General features: G+C 53.3%; 1 protein-coding gene across 2 annotated transcripts; it reads right to left on the bottom strand.

The window, feature by feature from the left end:
• Window positions 1-291: 291 nt before the first annotated feature.
• LOC136458727 (origin of replication complex subunit 4-like) lies at window positions 292-18,744 on the bottom strand. 2 transcript variants are annotated; one of them, XR_010760044.1, is made up of 17 exons: window positions 18,330-18,744; window positions 17,638-17,780; window positions 17,467-17,557; window positions 17,254-17,310; window positions 3,641-3,688; window positions 3,390-3,440; window positions 3,261-3,304; window positions 2,835-2,898; window positions 2,556-2,642; window positions 2,203-2,294; window positions 2,028-2,109; window positions 1,638-1,723; window positions 1,434-1,543; window positions 1,110-1,202; window positions 971-1,028; window positions 748-891; window positions 292-600 (listed from the first exon to the last, which is right to left on the bottom strand). XR_010760044.1 is itself a non-coding variant. In XM_066458655.1 (17 exons), exons 2-17 carry the CDS (start codon window positions 17,748-17,750, stop codon window positions 559-561), a joined length of 1,269 nt encoding a protein of 422 aa, XP_066314752.1. In that variant the 5' UTR covers window positions 17,751-17,780; window positions 18,330-18,744; the 3' UTR covers window positions 292-558. The 2 variants fall into 2 exon arrangements, 1 of the variants encoding a protein (XP_066314752.1); XM_066458655.1 differs by having other exon boundaries at window positions 971-1,035.
• Between the last annotated feature and the right edge of the window lie 1,703 nt (window positions 18,745-20,447).

Genomic DNA, 20,447 nt, shown 5'->3' with positions numbered 1-20,447 from the left:
AGTAGATCCATTGTGAATCTAGCATGTCATCAAAGCTATCTTTTCTCTTTTTATTATACTTCAGATTTGCACAGTGAAGAAACGGGCAATATTTTGGTAACTTTCAGTTCTGTATGTAGTCTTGTTTGGTTGACGTCGAGTGATGAGTCTCCTCACTTGTATTTATTCATCCGAACTAGACAGGTTTACCTTTTACTTTTAATTCATCTAAATTGAATAGGCTTGTAAACTGTCCAGTGACAAATTTCATCACATTTGCTTGTATTGCGTGGAGCAAAATATAACATGGTATCAAACATCTATCTATAATTTCATAGTTCAGAAATTTAAGCAAAACAAAATACCATCGCCGTTTTACAAGACAACGCATCAACCTAGGCAGTTGGCCACACGACCCACACCTTTCCAACGAACAGTGGACAGATACCAATACCATCGCTGTTTTACAGAACTTGACAACGAGTCCACATACATGAACTTGACAGCGAAATTAGCCCAGTGATGAAACAGGAAAGCAACGACTCAAGTCGGTGAAGCGCGGCTAGCTGAGAAGAGATTCTACATGTATCTTTCACGATCAAACAGCTTCTGTAGTACAGCCTACAAAAAGCAAAACAACGATATCCATTAGCAGGAAGTTGTAACACGATGACAGTCACTGTATTACGGAAACGATATTAAAGAACAACAATGACAGACAGTAATAGAAGAAATCGCTAACGTCCAATCACATGGACAGTGACTCACAGGGCAGGTGGTATTCAACTTGAGGGACTGAGCAAGCTCGCGGGAGGATATGAGGAGCTTAACAGGTCGGTATTCAAGCGCCTGGTTTCTCCCTCTATTGTCACCAAAACTGATCAGCTCTCGATCCAAAAGATGCTCAAAGGCCTGCGACAAACAAGTGTATAAGTTTTGAATATCTAATGTGATAGGAGGCCCACTGAATGTCGGTGATGGTAGTGCTTACCCTAAAACAAACAGTGCTTGCATATTTATCAGAAGTCTTATATGCGTCTTGTATGGATCTGTATTCTGACAAATAGTTCACCTCAGTTCACTTTTCTGTCCAACAAGGGGACTAGAGGAGGGAGGGGACCAGTCTCTACCTTTCATTATGCTGGTGAAGTTGTATGAGCTTTGCTCCTTATCTTCTAGTCTGTGCATGCACACAAGAATGTACAATTCCAAAATCGAGAGGTCTGCTTCAAAGTTTTCATTCCATTAAAATGTCATCACTACATTGCAATGTGATTTGCTAACACAGAATGACAGACGAGTAAGTTTGTGTGAAAACAAGCAAATCATGTTGGTCGCTATTGTGCTGTGCAGAAGAGAAATGGAGAGAATAGGTGGACAAAGAAAATCCACATCTTTTGCATTTAGTGAACACACACACACTATAAAACTTAAGGCTAGCCAACAAAATATACCTTGTAGGCTGTCCATCTTGGGTTGCCTCTGCATGGAAGAAAGGGCCTTTAGGAAGCTTTCTATTGGCAGGAATCCAGATTCCATGTCCATATATGACACAGCTCTGAAACTGAAAGAATTGCTTGTAAATATTCAGCTGAGCTATATTGATGATTAATTATTGATGTTATGAAGAAAGAACCAAAAAGCTGCTGCAAACCTACAGAAATCTTATAATGTTGCTTGTTGTTGCATCAGCATCCATGAGGTAGTTGAGACATCCTTTGAATTTCTTATCACTAAAAATGCTCTGCAGTGTATAGGATAAGAGAATTCTATTGTGCAATCTTTTGCAGCTGTGCTGGTTAATTTGTTCACCCTTTTGTTTCTCCACTATGGAACAAAAAAATCCTAGGGAACTGATTGAAAAAAATACAATACAGATCTATTATGCTCTTGGCTAAATTCTACCATGTTTCCGTATCAGCAAGCAAACACTTTTGTTTCATTTAACAAGATTATATGTCATTAACAACTAAGTATTCAACTAAGATGAGATAAAGGAAAAAGGTTAAACAAAATGCCCCATAACAGTCAGGTTTCAGAAAGGATACAGTAAGTCTTGAGTTATAATCGGTGATATACTTTGCTGGTAAACCTGAGTCTTTGGCCAGTATAAGCAAATGTTCCACCAACCTGCATTTTGTTAGTTAACAAAAGATGGCTTGGATAAGGGAATTCGAGAGCATTTCATGTTTTTTATCTAAAGGGTCTGGAGAAAGCATATACCGTTGTATATCAACCAGTGAAGGAGAAATAAATAAAAGCTTCCTATGAGAGAACCGGGATCTAACCCTTTTCTCTAGGAGTTGATCTGCATCCTAAAAAATGAAATGCCACTGTTAAGAAAATATTATAATAAGTGATGCTACTGCAATATGACTACTTTATATGTTACTGCATGATCACTATTACATAATCAAGAGTGACATCTTTTTTTTTTGAAAGACCAATCAAGAGTGACATCTGACAGAGACATACAAATCAAGTGGCATTCAACACAAAACGAGTTATATACAACTGACAGGCTTGAAGTTTATATTATTGGTAAATACAAGTAAATATGAAGGCTTAGTTCATACCAAGCGGCAACTCACACCAATGACAACAGCTTGTGATGTTAGAGACTGCATTGCATCAAGCAAGCTGTAAAGCAACCTCTGTTTACCCTGTAAAGAACATCATGAACATAAGTATTTTTCTCATGTCAAAACTGACCGTAGCAATAGTCATGTTATGCCATTAGCCATATGTGCCATGAACAATGGTTTTATTGAAATTTAGGTTGCTGACATAGATGAAAAAGGGAATGAAACAAACTCAGTTTAGTTAAAGCATAAAAGGCAGCTATTTATCTCAACCTGAGCAAAGAGGTCAAACTCTTCTAGAACAAATAGGATTGTTTTGTGAGCTAGTCCGCACTCCCTGCAGAAGAGAATATAAAAATGTCTTTAAAAACTTATGAACTACTACCTCCATTCTCTTTTATAAGGCGCACAAGCATATCAAGATTCAAACGTCAAAACCTTTGACCAATATAATTTGACTAACACTTTTTAATTATGATAACACAAACTTGATATGGATAGATTTGTAACTAAATCTACTATCCAATTATAATAAGTTTATAAGTATAAACAATATAATATAAAATAAATAGATGGTCAAAGTATAATTTAGGAGACCATGTCATGTCAAGCTGTGCCTCATAAAATAAAATGGAGAGAGTAAAGACTATGGCTCAATATACAAATATCCATTATCGCATTATTTCAGTAAAAGCTTACCGTAACATGTCAATCATGAACTCAGTGTTGTCATCTGAAGAAGCCTAAAAGAGAAGAGATCAGAGCTGCCTATCTACAATGAAATTTCCTACAAAAATAGAGAGAATAATAACTAGGCAGGAAATGTACCATTTTTGAAAATGATAACTGATGCTCCAAACAAAGCTGCCTGGCAATTTCCTACAAAAAGGAGAAAATATTAGCATGCTAGGGACTTACAGACTTATTCACAAGAAAGAGGTCCACAATGGACTCAGTTTGTTAAGGAAAAGACTTAGAATTTGGAAAGGCATAAGGCAAGGTTGGAAGACAGGAAGAATATGTCGGCAACAGAAATTAAACCAACTATAAAATGTGTTATAGCTTCCAAAAATGCTAACCTTCATAGCACAGTTGTCGTCATTATGTAGCATCCCATTTAGTCTGATCTGAAAAGGTGTCCCGCGATTATCCACAGTGCAAATAACAAAGTCCCCACAGGAGTACCAATTAATAATAGGACACACCAACTTTTTTATAATTCTGGTAATAATGCATTTGATTATGATGCTTAAGAACAACACTTTGTACCGAAGCGCATTCTGTCTTCCACCATTCCTAGTCTCTTCTTTCCCTAAAACCTTGATCAAAGTGGTCTTTCTAATAGCATGAAAAATTGAAATGTCGTCACTGTGACGAGGGGAACTAGTCTTCACTTATGCACAACAAGCTGTTCTAGCCCAGTGCGAACACTACATCACTTAGTAACACAGGATACTACTTTCGCGACAGAAGTTTGTCTGTGAGGTTTAAGTGAGTCATCATTTGTCATTTGCATAATCAATGGGCACATATTCCAGTGATACTTGAACTGAACAGAATGCTGCATCACACCCATACTGTTGAGTATCGATATTAGGGATGCCCAAAGCAAAGGAAGTTAGCGCCCACACTGACTTCCCCAGATGGCTCGAGACGTATTAAAAGGTCTCGCCCGACCCCAAGGCCGCGGGCTCCGTCTCGCCCGACCCTAAGGCCGCGGGCTCCGTCTCGCCCGACCTCGAGGCCACGGGCTCCGTCTCGGCCGACCCCTTGGGTGCGGGCTCCGTCTCGCTCGACCCCAAGGCCATGGGCTTGTTTCGTCCGACCTCGAGGCCGCGAGCTACGTCTCGCCCGACCCCTTGGGTGCGGGCTCCATCTCGCCCGACCCCAAGGACGCGGGTTCCGTCTCGCCCAAGGCCGCGGGCTCCATCTCGTCCGACTTCGAGGACGCGGGTTCCGCCTTGTCCGACGGGGACCTATACCGCCGCCAACCACTCCAGGTCCAAGCGTATGGGCCTAGGTCAAACCTCTGACGCCAGGGAAGAGGCTGGCACGCCTCGATGTAACCCGTGGTCATGACGGGCCATACCTGAGGATTCACATCAAGAACAGTGTCAGGCGTGCCGGTGCTGTTCTGCCTAATCCTCGTACGGACGCTGACAGGAGCGTCAGTTCACCACGACGTCCGCCGGGATGGAGTGGAACACCATGACCGGCAGATGACGCCTGTGCATGGCGCCAGTGATGAACAGGGCCGCGACATGGAGCCATCCCTATTGACATCTACAGGATCGGCGGGACCCGCATGAAGGAGAAGAAGGTCCCGGCAACGCTGGAAGCCTTCTTCTCTCTCATTCTTCTCATTTTCCTCCTCGGTAACCCGCGCTTTCCCTTCGCCTATAAAAGGGGAAGCAGAGCGCCCCATGAAAGGAGAGAGATCTTGACACAAGAGCACGACACGAGCACATGGCTAAGCGGCAAGCGAGCTCTCAGCACCCGTTCACTCCTTCCACCTGAGACTTGGGATCCTCTAACTCTCTCGCCTGTTTGTAACCCCTACTGCAAACCAAGTGCCGGTAACACGAGCAGCAGCGAACAAGACGTAAGGACGTTCCGCCCGAGCCAGCATAAACCCTTGTGTCCTCCAAGCACATCATCCGAGCCAGATGCGCAAATACAAATTTACTTGCCGGTGGTACAAAAACACCGACAGTTGGCATGCTAGGTAGGGGCTTTTTGCGCGTCTCGACGTCCACATCTGGCTTCGGATGGCTAGTCACGGCGTCAGCTAGGTCCCGGGCGCGCACGTGCGCTTCGGAAACCTAGACTTCATCGTTACGACAGAGGGAGAGTTGGCGCAGGTTCCCGCCGCCGTCCAGCCTCTCCACTCCGCCAGCCTCGACGGGATCGCCAAGGCGCTTGAGGAGCTGCAGCTGCACGCACCGGAGGCCCGCGCCCCCGGGAGCGACCAGCTCCTTGGCTTCGATTACAGGAGGCTAGAGCGCCAGCTCGGCGCCTTTCTGGGACCCCGACCGTCCCGGGAGGACCTACGCCGCCTCACCTTCTCGTTCGCCAACGTCATGACGTAGCTTGCCGGAGGAGAACCGCTCTCCCCGGAATATCTCATCCGGAGCGCCCCGACAGCGTTCCCGTTTGGTCTGCGCAACGCCGCAGAGACCGTTGGCCACCTTGTGGCGCAGCGCACGCCCCCATCCCCTACGAATGACGAGTTCGTGGGGATGACCGAATACGTCGCGGAATCTTTCCACGACCTTCTCGCGGAAGAATCGAAGTCGCCCTTCGACTCTGACTCCAGCAGGGGGAGCCATCACCCCTCGCGATAATGTTTCATGGCAGGTATCCCCGAGGGATACATCGAAAGCATCCACGAGGGAGGGGCTACTCCAACAGACAACCTCGACAACGAGGTCAAGGGGGATGCAGGGCCCCCACCTCGCCTGCGGGTAGAGCAGCTGAGGGCGCGGCGCCAAGAGCTCGAAGAAGCACGACTCCAGCTCGAGCAGGAACGCGCGGAGCTCGAGCGCCACGGAGACAGTGGGGGTGCGTGCGCCGTGGCCCGCGATGTGAACCGGAGGATCATCGAGGACGACGAAACCCACCCTCACTTCACTAGGGCAAGCCAAAACATCGTTGCTGCGGCGGCCTTGCTCCGGAGGCTTCCGGGGCCCGCGACACCCGAGGATCGTCGGGCCCATCGCGTGCGTGCGGCGGTGCAGCAGGCCGAGAGCTCGCTGTCCCGATGATGCGAGCTCGACGCCAGCCAGCACGTGGCCTCAGAGCGACCCGACAGGGATGTGTCAGTCCACTAGGCGCAACGAGGCAGCAGGCCGCGCGCCGCGGCCCCGGTGCATGAGCGTCTCGGCCTCCACCGTGACACGCGCAATACCCTAGATGCCCGCAGGCGTGCCCGTGGCGATGAGGGCTCGCTCGTGGCCACTGCCGACCGCAAATTGGGTCAGAAGCCCGCCGATGGTACCCCAGATCACTTCGAGAAGCTACTCGAAGGGCCATACCCAAACCATGGTTTCCCCGTCAAGCACCTATACAAGGACGGCGTCCTCATGAAGCGGTTCCTGTCTGAAGGCTCCAACAAGGGGGAGCATAGGAAGGAGCCCAAGCCAGCCGCCGACGATGCCGAGGGGAAGGACGGCGGATTTCCGACGCTGGATGACTGCCTCATGATCTTCGGAGGGTCGGCGACCTACGACTCCAAGCGCCGTCAAAAGCTTGCGCACCGCGAGTTCTATATGGCCGAGCCGGCCGAGCCTTCTTCCTCCGATGGTCAGAGTTCGCCATAACCTTTTTGATCGGACCAACCACCCGAAAAGCATCCCGCAGCCGGGAAGATACCCGCTCGTGGTCGACCCGATCATCGGCATGAAGCGGCTCACCAAGGTGCTGATGGATGGAGGCAGCGGCCTCAACATCATGTACGCTGAAACGCTCGACGCCATGGGCATCGACCGATCGCGCATCTGGCCGACCGGGGCGCCTTTCCACGGCATCGTGCCTGGAAAGCAGGCCATGCCACTTGGGTAGATCGATCTGCCCGTCATCTTCGGGAATCCGACCAATCATAGGACGGAGACCCTTACCTTCGAGGTGGTCGGGTTCCACGGGACCTACCACGCCATCCTGGGACGTCCATGCTATGCGAAGTTCATGGCCGTCCCCAACTACACCGATCTGAAGTTTAAGATGTCAGGTCCATGCGGGGTCATCACCATCAGCACCTCCTTCCAGCAGGCCTACGAGTGCGAGGTCGAGTGCTGCGAACACGCCGCAGCAATTATCGCCTCCAAAGAGCTTGCGGCCATCAGGGAGGAGGTCGTCGAAGAAGCGCCCGACCCAAGCGGTCGGCCGGGTCTTTCGAGCCGGTAGAGGGCGCCACGGAGGTCCTCATAGACCCCATCGGCTCCGAGGACAAAGTGGTGCGCATCAGCACCACGCTTCCTCCAAATAAGAAAGTGCGGCTCGCCGACTTCCTCCGCGCCAATCAGAGACATCTTTGCGTGGAGACCCTCGGACATGGCAGGCATTCTGAGAGCAGTCGCCGAGCACGTCTTGAAGATCAGGCCAGGCTTCAAGCCGATGAAGCAGCGCCTGCGTCGCTTCGACGAGGAGATTGCGAAGCTTTTGGTGGCCGAGTTCATCAAGGAAGTATACAACCCCGAGTGGTTAGCCAATCCCGTTCTTGTATGAAAAAATTGTGAGAAATGAAGAATGAGTATTAACTACACGGATCTCAACAAAGCGTGTCCAAAGGATCCGTTTCATTTGCCACGCATAGACCAAGTAGTCGACTCGACCTCAGGGTGCGAAACTCTTTGCTTCCTTGATGCGTACTCCGGGTACCATCAAATCGCGATGAAAGTGTCCGACCAGCTCGCGATATCTTTCATCACCCCGTTCGGATCGTTCTGCTACATCACAATGTCGTTCGGCCTAAAGAACGCGGAGGCTACGTACCAACGCTGAATGCTCAAGTGTTTTGGGGATCTCATCGGGCAGACCGTCGAGGCCTACGTCGACGACATCGTGGTCAAATCCAAACTGACTGACCAGGTCGTAGCCGACCTAGAGTAGACCTTCGCGAAACTTTGAACAAACGGTATCAAACTCAACCCCGAGAAGTGCGTTTTCCGGGTCCCAAGGGATATGCTGCTGGGTTTTATCATCTCCAAGTGCGGTCTCGAAACCAACCCGGAGAAGATCTCGGCCATCACGAGGATGGGCCTGATCCAGAACATAAAGGGGGTACAGCGAGTTACAGGGTGCCTCGCCGCGCTCAGCCACTTTATCTCACGATTCGGCGAACGAGATCTCCCCCTCTATCGGCTTCTGAAGAAGGCCGACCGCTTCGAATGGACCCCCAAGGCCCAGGAGGCACTTGACAAGGTCAGGCAACTCCTAACGAAGGCCCCGATCTTGGGCCCTCCAACCGACGGGGAACCGCTTCTACTCTACATTGCGGCCACCACGCAAGTGGTCAACGCCGCCCTGGTGGTAAAGCAAGAAGAAGAGGGACACGCCCTCAAAGTGCAGCGTCCCATGTACTTCATTAGCGAGGTCTTGTCCGATTCCAAGACTCGCTACCCTCAAATCAAGAAACTCTTATACACCGTCCTTATCGCCAAGAGGAAGTTGCGTCACTACTTCGAGTCGCATCCGGTGATGGTCGTGACGTCCTTCCCTCTCGGTGAGGTCGTCCAAAACCGGGATGCCACAGGAAGAATCGTGAAGTGGGCACTCGAGCTGATGGGCCAAGGCATTTCATATGCCCCTCAGACGGCCATCAAGTCCCAAGTGCTGGCTGATTTCGTTGCAGAGTGGACCGAGATCGAAATGCCGCCAGCAGTCGTCGACCAAGAGTACTGAACGATGTACTCAATGGGTCGCTGATGAAGAAATGCGCCGGCGCAGGGCTGGTCTTTGTTTCGCCCCTCGGGGTACACATGAGGTACATGGTTCGCATCCATTTCCCCTCCTCCAACAATGTGGCCGAGTATGAGGCACTCATCAACGGCCTGTGCATCGCCATCAAGTTGGGTATCCGATGGCTTGACGTCCGGGGCGACTCCCAGCTGGTCATCGACCAAGTCATGAAGAAATCAAGCTGCCACAACGCCAAGATGACTACGTATTGCCGAGAAGTCCGCCAGCTGGAGGACAAGTTCGACGGTCTCGAGCTCAATCACATCCTGAGGCGTCTCAACGAGACGGCCGACACGCTGACGAAAACGGCGTCCGGCCAAGAGCCGGTTTCGACGGACGTCTTTGCCAGTGATCAGTACAAGCCCTCGGTCCACTACGAGGAGCCGGAACAGACCGGTGACGGGGCGCCTGCCCTGGGCTCGAGGGCTAACCAGCCAGCAGCTCCATACGACCCCGAAGTCACGGAGCTTGACGAGGATCCAACAACAGAGCCCGACCCTCTGGCTGACTAGAGGACGCCTTACCTCGACTACCTCCTCTGTGAGGCGTTGCCGACGGACAAAACGGAGGGTCGACGGCTCGCGCGTCGCGCCAAGTTCTTTGTCGTTATTGAGGGCGACCTCTACAGGTGAAGCCACACCGGGATCCTACAGCGCTGCATCCCCATCGAACAAGGGAAGCAGTTGCTGAGTGATATCTACGGTGAAGGCTGCGGGCACCATGCCGCACCTAGGACCCTGGTCGGAAACACGTTCCGATAAGGCTTCTACCGGACGACCGCAGTGGCCGACGCTGAACAGATTGTGCGCACCTGTGATGGGTGTCTATACTACGCTCGGCAGACCCACCTGCCGGTCCAAGCACTCCAAACGATCCCCATCACGTGACCGTTCGCGATCTGGGGGCTCGATCTGGTCGGACCTCTCAAGAGGACGTCTGGGGGCTATACGCACTTGCTTGTCGCCGTAGACAAGTTTACAAAGTGGATAGAGGCTCGACCGATCTCCGCGATCACGTCCGAGCAAGCCATGCTGTTCTTCCTTGACATCGTCCATCGCTTTGAAGTCCCGAACTCCATCCATTATCACGGACGGCACGCAGTTCACCGAGAAAAAGTTCCTCCGATTCTGCGATGAATACCACATCCGCGTCGATTGGGCCGCCGTGGCGCACCCCCGCACAAACGAGCAAGTCGAGCGCACCCAGCAGGGCCTGGAGCATGAGGACGACCCCAGCAGGGCCCCCCGCTACACGCCATTCTTCATGGTCTACGGTTCCGAGGCTATCCTCCCGACCGACCTCGATTATGGAGCGCCGAGGGTCAGGGTGTATGACGAACAGGGAGCTGAGGCAGTCCCTCGAGGAGGCCATGGACCAGCTAGATGAAGCACGCGACGTTAGCCCTCCTCCGCTCGGCCAAGTACCAGCAAGCGCTTACGCCGGTACCACAGCCGTCGAGTACGGGGTCAGGGCCTTCAACGTCGGGGACCTGTGCTCCGCCTCGTCCAGAGCAACAAGAACCGCCACAAGCTCTCTCCGCCGTGGGAGGACTCGTATGTCAGTCGCGGAGGTGCTCCGACCAGGCACCTATAAGCTCAAGACCATCGACGGCGTAGTCTTCGTCAACGCCTGGAACATCGAACATCTACGTCGCTTTTATCCTTAATCTACGCACGCTTTCTCTTATCGGTTTCGCTATCGACTCCTCGATCTTTAGTGACATCCGACCCCAGCAACGGCAAGGGGTCGGGCCTCACTCGGGGGCTGATAAGAGCATATCTATCCGGTAGACATTCTCTATGTCCGACCCTTTCTCACGTTAAGATCTAGAAGCAAGGGTTGCGGAAACAAACGCTGAGTAAAACTGATCAGACCGCAAGAAACCTACGCCTCAGCGGCTACGGCGTTTTTGTTCACCAGCGTGATCAGAGTTCGTTGCCCGCACCCCGATCTTTTTAGCCTTAACTACGGAAAGAGTCAGAACGCATTAAAGAGTATATCTATCCGGCAGACATTATCTATGCCCGACCCTTAATCACGTTAAGATTTAGAAGCAAGAGTTACGGAAACAAACGCTGAGTAAAACTGGTCAGACTACAAGAAACCTACGCCCCAGCGGATACGACGATTTTGCTCACTAGCATAATCAGAGTTTTTTCATCCGCACCCCGAGCTTTACAGCCTTAACGACGGAAAGGGTCGGAACGCATTAACCTTTTTATAAAAAAATGGGAGAAGAGCTAAAAATTTGTTTGGCCATAACTAAATTTAAGAGCTTGTCCACTTATTACAAGTTCGTCGCCTGGCTTATCTACCTAACTAATTTTTTGGGGATGATCTCATCCTCTATCTCGCTAGTTAAGTCCTGTGCCAGATGGGCCACCTCCTTCTCAATGTCGTCCAGCTCGGCGTCGGAGTAGACAGGCGCGAGAACCGTCACAGGTAAGAAGAGATACGGAGCTGAAAACGCTCCTACGGCCCGTTCAGGCCCAATAGTTCGAAGGTTGGCCCTCTGTCGGGTTCATAACCGCTCCAGGACGACCTTAGAGTGAGGGGTGGAAAGGGATGGGCCCAATAGCGGCCAGTACCCGGGCGCACGAGCGCCGCAGGCATCCAAGCCCACATTCGAGTCTTGATCGGTTCTCAGTCCATGGTTTTTCCTCGAAGAAAGGCAACGAGCCCTTGGGACCGGTCGAACGGACCCGAGAACTATATGGATTGGCCACTGCGAATCTGGAGTCGATCACCAGCTGACCCATGCCGGACCCCCGCGAACGGGAAGCCGGGGCAACAGCTCACCGAGCACCATGTTTCGTCCATCGAGGAAAAACGTGGCATGGCTCAACCCCTCCGTTTTATCGAAAAAAACGCTTGAGGGATGATAATCACAAAGACGAGCTGACCCCTCGACCGGACTCCTGCCATGCACGGGAGCTCGAGGTAAGTTGGACTCGCAAGGAGACCGAATACGCGGTCGCAGGATGATGGCTCGAATCCTATGGTGGGGTACGTACAAAAACTAAGAATAACGTTTTTAAAACAAAAAAACGTTTTCTCTTACCAGTTCCGCTATCGTCTCCTCGATCTTTAGTGAAACCTGACCCCGGCAACGGCAAGGGGTCATATATCCTCTCTGAAACAGTCGTCGTGCCCAACCCTTTCTCACGTTAAAAACCTAGAGGCAAGGTTTGCGGAAACGAACACTAAGTAAAACTGGTTGGACTACAAGAAACCTACGCCCCAGCGGCTACGGCACTCTCGCTTACCAGCGTGATCAGAGTTTTTCGCCCACACCTCGAGCTCTATAGTCTTAACAGGAAGGGTCGGAACGCATTAACCCTTTTTACACATAAAAAGGGAGAAAGAACAAATTTGTTCAAACAAAATAAAAGAACAAGCTTGTTTAAACGAACCAAAAGAGTTGGACCTTGTCCGCTTATTACAAATGCACCGCCTGACCTATCTGACTAAACTAACCCCTCGGGGGGATGATTTCATCTTCTATCTTGGCAGAAAGGTCATGCGCCAGGGAGGCCACCTCCTTCTCGATGTCGTCCAACTCGACGTCGGTATAGACGGGCGCGAAGCCTTAGCTCATCGTCGCCAGATCGATGTTCTCATAATGAGAACGGGCGATCGCGAACAATAGGTGAACGCCAAAGCGAAGCACGCCCCTTGCCATATCACGTGCCCGGTTCGTGATCCGGGTGGCGCGAACAGCGAGCGAGCTTGTCTCGTGCTCCGGGGCTAGCTCGAGCTCGTCGCAGACCAGCTCGACGACGACGCGCAGGTTGTCGTGTTCGTCGCTCTCCTTCTGGAGGGTGTCCTTCACCTCACTGAGCTCCTTCGCCACGCCGCGGCTCTTCACCACCTCTGCCCCGAGTTTGTCGTCGAGACCTGCCCAAGTCACGTACCGACCGTGTCAAAAGGCTTACCACGGATTTCCAGGGAGAATGACAACAAGGGAAACCGGAGACTTACCGGTCATGTCCGCCCGAAGCGCGCGCACCTCATCGCAATGCCGGGTCACCTCTGCCTCCAGGCGCCGGACCTCCTCTTGGCGCTGACCGACCTCCGCGGCGAGTCCGGCGGACACGCCCTCGGCTGCAACCTTCAGGTCCCTTTCCCCTGAAGCTCATCCTCGAGGTGGTCGATCCGCTGCTGAGCGTCGGCGCGTTCCTGGCGAGCCAGGTCAATCCCCGTGCGGAGCTCCTCTACGGCTCGGAGCAAATCGTCCCGCTCCTTCCGTAGCCGCTCGGCCTCCACGACGTCCGTGCGCACCATCTCAATCAGGGCCGCGAGCTTCTCCTCGACCTCGCGGGCGTCATCGCGATCGTCCTTCTCCCTGACTCGGAGGTCGGCCACCTCCCGGACGGCAGGGGCAAGCTCAGCCACCTCCTGACGGGCGGCAACGAGCTGTGCGGCCAGCCCCTCACTCCGCCGCGTCTCCTCAGCAAGGAACCGGGACTTCTCCCGGCTACGAGCCATAAGGATCTACGAAGAAGACAAGACTTAGAGGCGCGGAAAGAGAACATGAGGGTCGGAAGCACGGTCATATCATACCTGGCCATCTAGGACGACACTGTCGCGCATCGAGCTCAGCAAGGTAGTCAGGGCGCAAACCGCGTCCCCAACCTCCGTGTGGACGCTCCCCCATTCCCTCTCCTCTTGCTGCTTCATCGAGGGCAGCCACCCAGACCAGAGACCAGACGTCCCCACGCCAACCTCAAGCGGCGCCGACCTCTCTTGCGACGGCAGCGCCTCCAGAGGGGCTCCTCTAGCGATAGAGGGTGCGGGTGACGCGGACACGGAGGCCTGCCCTGTCGCCACATCCGCGAAAGATGCCTCGGGTGCGACCCCTTCCGTCCGCCCCGCCGTGGACATGGCCACCTGCACAGACGATGGCTCCGGCCGTGCCGCCTCCGCCTGCGACGTCAAGGACACGACCGGCCGCGCCGCGCCTGCCACAGGCGCCCCGGACGAGCCCTCCTCCGCCTGCTCTCCCATGGACACAGCCATCGGCTACGCCTTCCCGGTCGACGCCGTGGCTGCCCCAACGCCACTCACGCTCACCACCGGCACGGCGCCAGCCGACTCCTGCGCGTTTGTCGGAGAAGGACCTTTTTCAGAGCGAGCCGCAGGAGAGTCCCACGTCCTCCGACGCTGCAAGGGACATGGCGGTCAGTTCGTGGCAAAAATTCGTTACGACAAAAGGACGAAAAAACTCTTGACTCACCCTGACGCCATCATGCGAGGACGTTTTGGGGCCGGCTTGCTCGACCCCGGCTGCTCCTCTCGTCGGCACGTTGCCGCTTCGAGCCCGCCCTCGGCTCGGAGGGCTCGAACGAATCAGAACGGCCGCCTCCCGACGACTCCGGAGGCGCCGCCGAGGGCTCGGACGGAGCGGGGCGACCTATTTTCGCCGGCTTCGGGGCCACCATAGACGGCCCAGACAGAGCAGGACGGTCTGATTCCGCCGGCTCCGGGGCCGCCGTCGAAGGCCCAGACAAGGCGAGGCGGCCTAATTCCACCAGTTCCGAGGCCGTCGTCGAAGGTCCGGACGGGGCAGGGCGGTTTGATTCCGCCGGCTCCGGGGGCGCGTTCTCCTCGTCCTGCCTCGTGGCATGTCGCAGGAAGGGCCTCGCCTGCGCCGAAGGCGGATCCTTGTCCCCGGCGGCCAGATCATCCCACGGATGGGCGACCCGGAGCCGTCATCCTTCTCTCTTCTTCCTCTCTTCTCCCAATGAACCTTGACACCGCTTCCCTCGCTGCAGCTTCGCTCGCTGCTTCGACCGCCGTTTCTTCTCCTCGTCGTCCTTCTTCTTCTTCCTTGTTCATCCGCGGCACGGTTCGCCGCCCTCAAGGTCGCGTGCTCTGGCAGCGGCGTGACAGAGTCCCGGAAGACTAACCCCGCCGGCAGCTCGATGAAGCCCACGTCCGGCCCGCATCACGGGATGCCCCGGGATCGGGAACACGGCATCGGCCTCCCCCGTGGCCTCCTTGATGCGTTGCGCAACCTCGCTGTCACGGAGCAGCCCCTGGGCGAGCGTCGTCCAGACGAGCTGCGCGTCGGGCGTCATCCCATACAGCGGGAGGACGCGCGCCATCAGCGGCGCCACCCACCTCGCGTGATCACCCCCGATGACGCCGGCCCCGCGGAGGCCGTGGGTCTTCTGAAACGCGATGGCCTCGAGGAGGTCGCGCATCCTCTTCTCCTTGACGGGTGGCCCCCACGGCCATGACGGCGATACCTTTTCGACCAGGCGCCCGGAGAAGACCAGCAAGGGAGCGGCAAGGTCGTCCTTCAGGTAGAACCAATGCAAGTGCCACCCCTTGTTGGATCTGGAGAGCTAGCAGGGCATGTACTCGGCCGCCCGCTACACCCGGAGGTGGATGCCCGTGCATCCCATTGGCACCGGGGTCTCCCGGCCTCTCTCCTTCTTGATCAAGGAGATGGAGAAGAAATATCTCCAAAGCTCAAAGTGGGGCTCGATCCCCAGGCACCCCTCGCACATCGCGATGAAGGCTGCGATGTGTTGGATCCCGTTGGGGTTCAAGTGCTGCAGCTCGATCTGATAGTGGCGCAGCAGACCCCGGAAGAATGGGTGGGGAGGAACCGCGAGTCCGCGCTCGTGGAAAAGCACGAAGGAGACGACGCAGCCGTCGTGCAGCGCCGGTGCATCCTCATGGCCGGGCACAAGCCCCTCCGCTGCATCGGTCCTCCCGCGGAGATGACCACGCTTGAAGAGGCCCTGGAGGATGGAGGCAGCTGCGGAGAAGCAAAGGCGACGGAGAAGTGGAAGCTACAAATCTAGGGCTCCGGCGGCGAATTAGCAAGCACGGCAGAAACGAACGGCGGCGACGGAGAAACGGAGAAGATAAGGCTATAGATTTGGTGTGCAGAAACGTGCAGGGGGAGACCGCTATTTATAGGACGGAGCGGGCGAGAAGGCGAACCGTCCGCCTAGGTTCACGCGCCCGCTGCGCTGCGTCACGCCACCTCTCTCCGAAGATCGTGCGCACGATATCTCTTGCCGCGCCCTCGAAGGACGCGCCGGATGACGGTTCACCCGATCGATGGGCCAAAAAACGTCGTAGGTAAGGAGGAATACAGAGCTGAAAACGCTCCTACGGCCCATTCAGGACCAGGAGTTCGAAGGCTGGCCTGCCGACGGGTTCATAGCCACTCCGGGGCACCCTTAGAGCGAGGGGTGGAAAGGGATGGGCCCACTAGCGGCCGGACTCCGCGAGCGCCGCGGGCATCTCCGCCCACGTTCGAGTCTTGGTCGATTCCCAGTCCATGGCTTTTCCTCGAAGAAAGGCAATGAGCCATTGGGACCGACCAAACAGGCCCAAGAACTATATGCATTGGCCGCCAAGAGTCTAGAGTCGGTCACCAGTACGACGGCGGACCGATCGGATCCTAGGAGACAGGAATCAAGAAAAATCTTTCCAACCTCCCGAATCCTACGGTTACATGCCCCCAAGAAGACCGATCGCGACAAAAGGGAATCGTCGTCCTACCAAGACACGTCGCGGGCTACAAAAAGAAGGCCAAGGCCCTCAAAGTCCTCCTGTCCGAAAAAAGCCTCCAAAGAAGTATTCTACTCCTCCGCAGGCTCGGGGACTACTGTCGGGTATCGATATTAGGATACCCAAAGTAAGGAAGTTAGCGCCCACATTGACTTCCCCGGATGGCTCGAGATGTATTAAAAGGTCTCGCCCGACCCCAAAGCCGCGGGCTCCTTCTCACCCGATCTCGAGGCCGCGAGCTCCGTCTCACCCAACCCCTTGGACACGGGCTCCGTCTCGCCCGACCCCAAGGACGCGGGTCCCGCATGAAGGAGAAGAAGGACCCGACAACCCTGGAAGCCTTCTCTCTCTCGTTCTTCTTCGTTTCCTCCTCTGTAACCCGCGCTTTCCCTTCACCTATAAAAGGGGAAGCAGGGCGCCCCATGAAAGGAGAGAGACCTTGACACAAGAGCACGACATGAGCACACGGCTGAGCGGCAAGCGAGCTCTCAGCACCCATTCACTCCTTCCACCAGAGACTTGGGATCTTCTCCCTCTCTCGCCTGTTTGTAACCCCTAATGCAAACCAAGTGGCAGTAACACAAACAGCAGCGAACTGGACGTAGGGACGTTCCGCCCGAACCAGTATAAACCCTTGTGTCCTCCGAGCCAGACGCGCAAATACAAATTTACTCGCCGGTGGTCCGAAAACACCGACACATACCACAGAAATCGCATCAGGGTGCTCCTTCTTCAGATCGTCAAGAACCATGTCCACCACCTGCAAAAACATGAACTCTCAAACGGAAAGTAAACTACAGTTCCACACTGCACTGCAGAGTGCAAATGTGCAATTGCCAATATGCATATTTCATCAAACAGCATGGCTGCGCTGCAGCAAGCAGTAAAGGATACGGAACCAGTTGAGGGACCTCACCGCTGCTTTTCCACACCCACGGGGACCGAGGAGGAGGACAGAGTTATTGCAGGCCTCGGAGAAGGAGCTGGCGACAAGGTACTTCAGCTTGCTGCCCAGCACAAAAGGAGGCAGATTAGCAAAATGTTTCCAGCAAGCCATGCGGGCGGAATGGGTACCGATTCAGCTCACCTGTAATTGGTGTCCGAGGAGGACCTGAGGGCAGAGTGGACAAAGGCTGGGTCGCAGAGCCGGCCCCGAAGCACAGCCTGTGCTTGGCTCGGCACGGACATCGCCACCACCATAGTGGCAGATGATTTGTGTCTAGGGCGGGCCTAGGATTTTGAAGTTCGGAATTCAAAATGTGAAGGGCTGTTTGGATTTTTTTTATATATAGAGTCTAAAGCCTAATATTTAGCATGTATTATAACATAAGAGTAAATGTAAAATATATAGCAGATATATAACACATAATTGAGCACACATTCATAGAATTGAGCAAAAAATTTGTAGTACAACATCTACAAATAATAGTAAATGTATAATATATAGCAGATATAGCACATGATTGAGCACACATTCATAGAATTGAGCTGAAAACCAGTAGTACCACTTCTCTTCGCCTTTATGTTTGAGATCTAAAATCAAATCAGTGATTCTAGCTCCAATTTCATTCGCAAGAACAAATCCTTAACCAACAATAATGAATCACACACCAATTTCCCGTATTATTCGCAAGAACAAATCCTTAACCAATAATAATGAATCACACACCAATCTCCCGTATACACAGTCCCTAAGCCCAAATTTACAGTCCAGTGCTCACTGTCCAGACCCTAGGGTATACGATTTGGGAGAGCTCAGAACTTCAAAAGAACACTCACCGGTCCAGGGGAGCTGGCGCGCTGCTCTGCAGCTTGGCGCACCCGGCGGCGCGCAGCCTGCTCGGTCAGTACCTCAGCAGCTCAGTCACGCGGGGGGCGGCGCAGCGCCACAGTGGGAGTGCCGCAGAGGCTCGGCGACGGCGACCAGCGCCAGGCCCAGGCGGGGCGGCGGCCGGCGGGGTGCCGGCGCTCGGGCGGCTCGGCCTCGGCGCTCGGGGGCGGCGGCGCTCGCGGTCGTGGAGTCCGCCGTGGCGCCGTCCGCCTCACGGTCGAATGCCGCGGCCTCGGGGACTCGGGGGCGGGGCAGGTCTCGCGCTGGGCTCGGGAGGCAGGGAGAAGGGATTTTGGATCGGGAGATCGGGAGGGAGAAGCAGAAGCCGGCCGACGGGAGCAGCCGGAGGAGAGCGATGCGCGGGCGCGGCGCGGCAGAGGAGAAATATTGTGCTATTGGGCCGGGCCATCGGGGTAAAGGAGGGAGAGAGCGTAGAGATAGGCCTCGCCTTTTCTTTTTGTGCGGTGCGCTCGGATGGGCTGGGTTACTGGATCTCGCGGAAGGTACTGGACGCTTACGGTGGATTGTAGAGGCCCCGGCTATTGGGTAGTCCGGTACCGACTGCCACAGCCCATGGTGCTGCACTGTACTATACACCTCCTGACTGTGTAGTCCGTGCGACGGTGCGAGCGGCTTGTACTATTGGTTGGCAATAAAAAAAAAACCGAACACTGAAGTAGAGGGGTCGGAACCCAACACGACAGGCGAGGTTATCGTGCAGGATGCCTGAGATGACAGCGACGAGGGCTTTGCATCTTCGCAGGCAACGAGGAACTGAAAGCCGGTCGGCAGCAGGGCATGTCACAACTCACAAGCAGCAGGAGATGCAGGCAGAGCAGACGGAAAGATTGATCATATGCGCTTGGATTTGACCGGTTATAAACGTAGCCCTTGTTTAGTTCGCGAAATTTAGATTTTGGGCTACCGTAGCACGTTCGTTTTTATTTGGCAAATAGTGTTCAAACATGGACTAATTAGGCTCAAAACGTTCGTCTCGCAATTTCCCACCAAACTATGCAATTAGTTTTTATTTTCGTCTACATTTAATGCTCCATGCACGGGCCGCAAACATTCGATGTGACAGGTACTGTAGCAACTTTTTGGACTTTAAGGTCCAACTAAACAAGGCGGTACTACTAGTATACAAATTCCAATACAATGGTTAGTTTGAAATGCATGAATTTTCACAGAATTTACAAGAAATTTTATAAGAATTATTTCAATTTCACGGGAAAAACACGGACAGGAAAAAAAAAGTTCCCGTATTCCAAACAGGCATAAACATACTCCTACATCTCGCTTGTAAGGGTTCAAATATTTTTAAATTCATATCTTTGAATACATTTATTATAAAAACATACTATATTCCACTGCCAATATAATGATACCGATATTTATTACACATAAAAAAATATAACTATTTTTATAATTATTTGGTTAAATTTAAAGATTTGATTTTCAACCAACCAGAGGTGTAATTATTTTGGGAAGACGTGTATAATGCATCGGGAGGTTCTAACTTTTTCTGTTCTTTTCACGGCACACTCCTCCTATTACTATGAGAGACAGCCTACAGGATCGACGTTCATAATCGGTCTGTTCGTCGGTGGGTTTCTAGGCTGGTTTAAGCTGGCTGGTGCTGGTTTATTGTGAGAGAAAAACAATATTGACTGGCTGGTTTAGGCTGACCGAAACTAATAAACAAACACTATTGAATGTCTCATGTAGTATAGTCGGCTAGTGGCAGTAGGCTATAGCTACTGGGTCCATCGTGACAGAATCAAATGGACGTTGTCGATCAATGCTTTGACCTGTCTCTACCAGCGCAACCCAAACATAAACAGTGTTTTAGGTATAAAAAAATACGGTCCAACGACCCAAACAGCCGACCTATTTTGCATACCACCCAAGGCGAAACGCAAATAAACGTCTTCGAGCGAGACGACACAAATCTCTGGCCGTCGCGGACGCGCTCGCCGACTGGAACACGAGCCGCGCCACGCCCTGTGCCTAGACGGGCGTCACCTGCGACGACGCCGGTGCCGTCACCGAGGTCTCCCTCCCCA

Source organism: Miscanthus floridulus, chromosome 6 (genome assembly GCF_019320115.1).
Source record: "Miscanthus floridulus cultivar M001 chromosome 6, ASM1932011v1, whole genome shotgun sequence".
In the NCBI taxonomy this organism is placed as follows: Eukaryota; Viridiplantae; Streptophyta; class Magnoliopsida; order Poales; family Poaceae; genus Miscanthus; species Miscanthus floridulus.
Note: the sequence above shows the minus strand (reverse complement) of the source record. Positions and strands in the feature narration are given on the sequence as shown.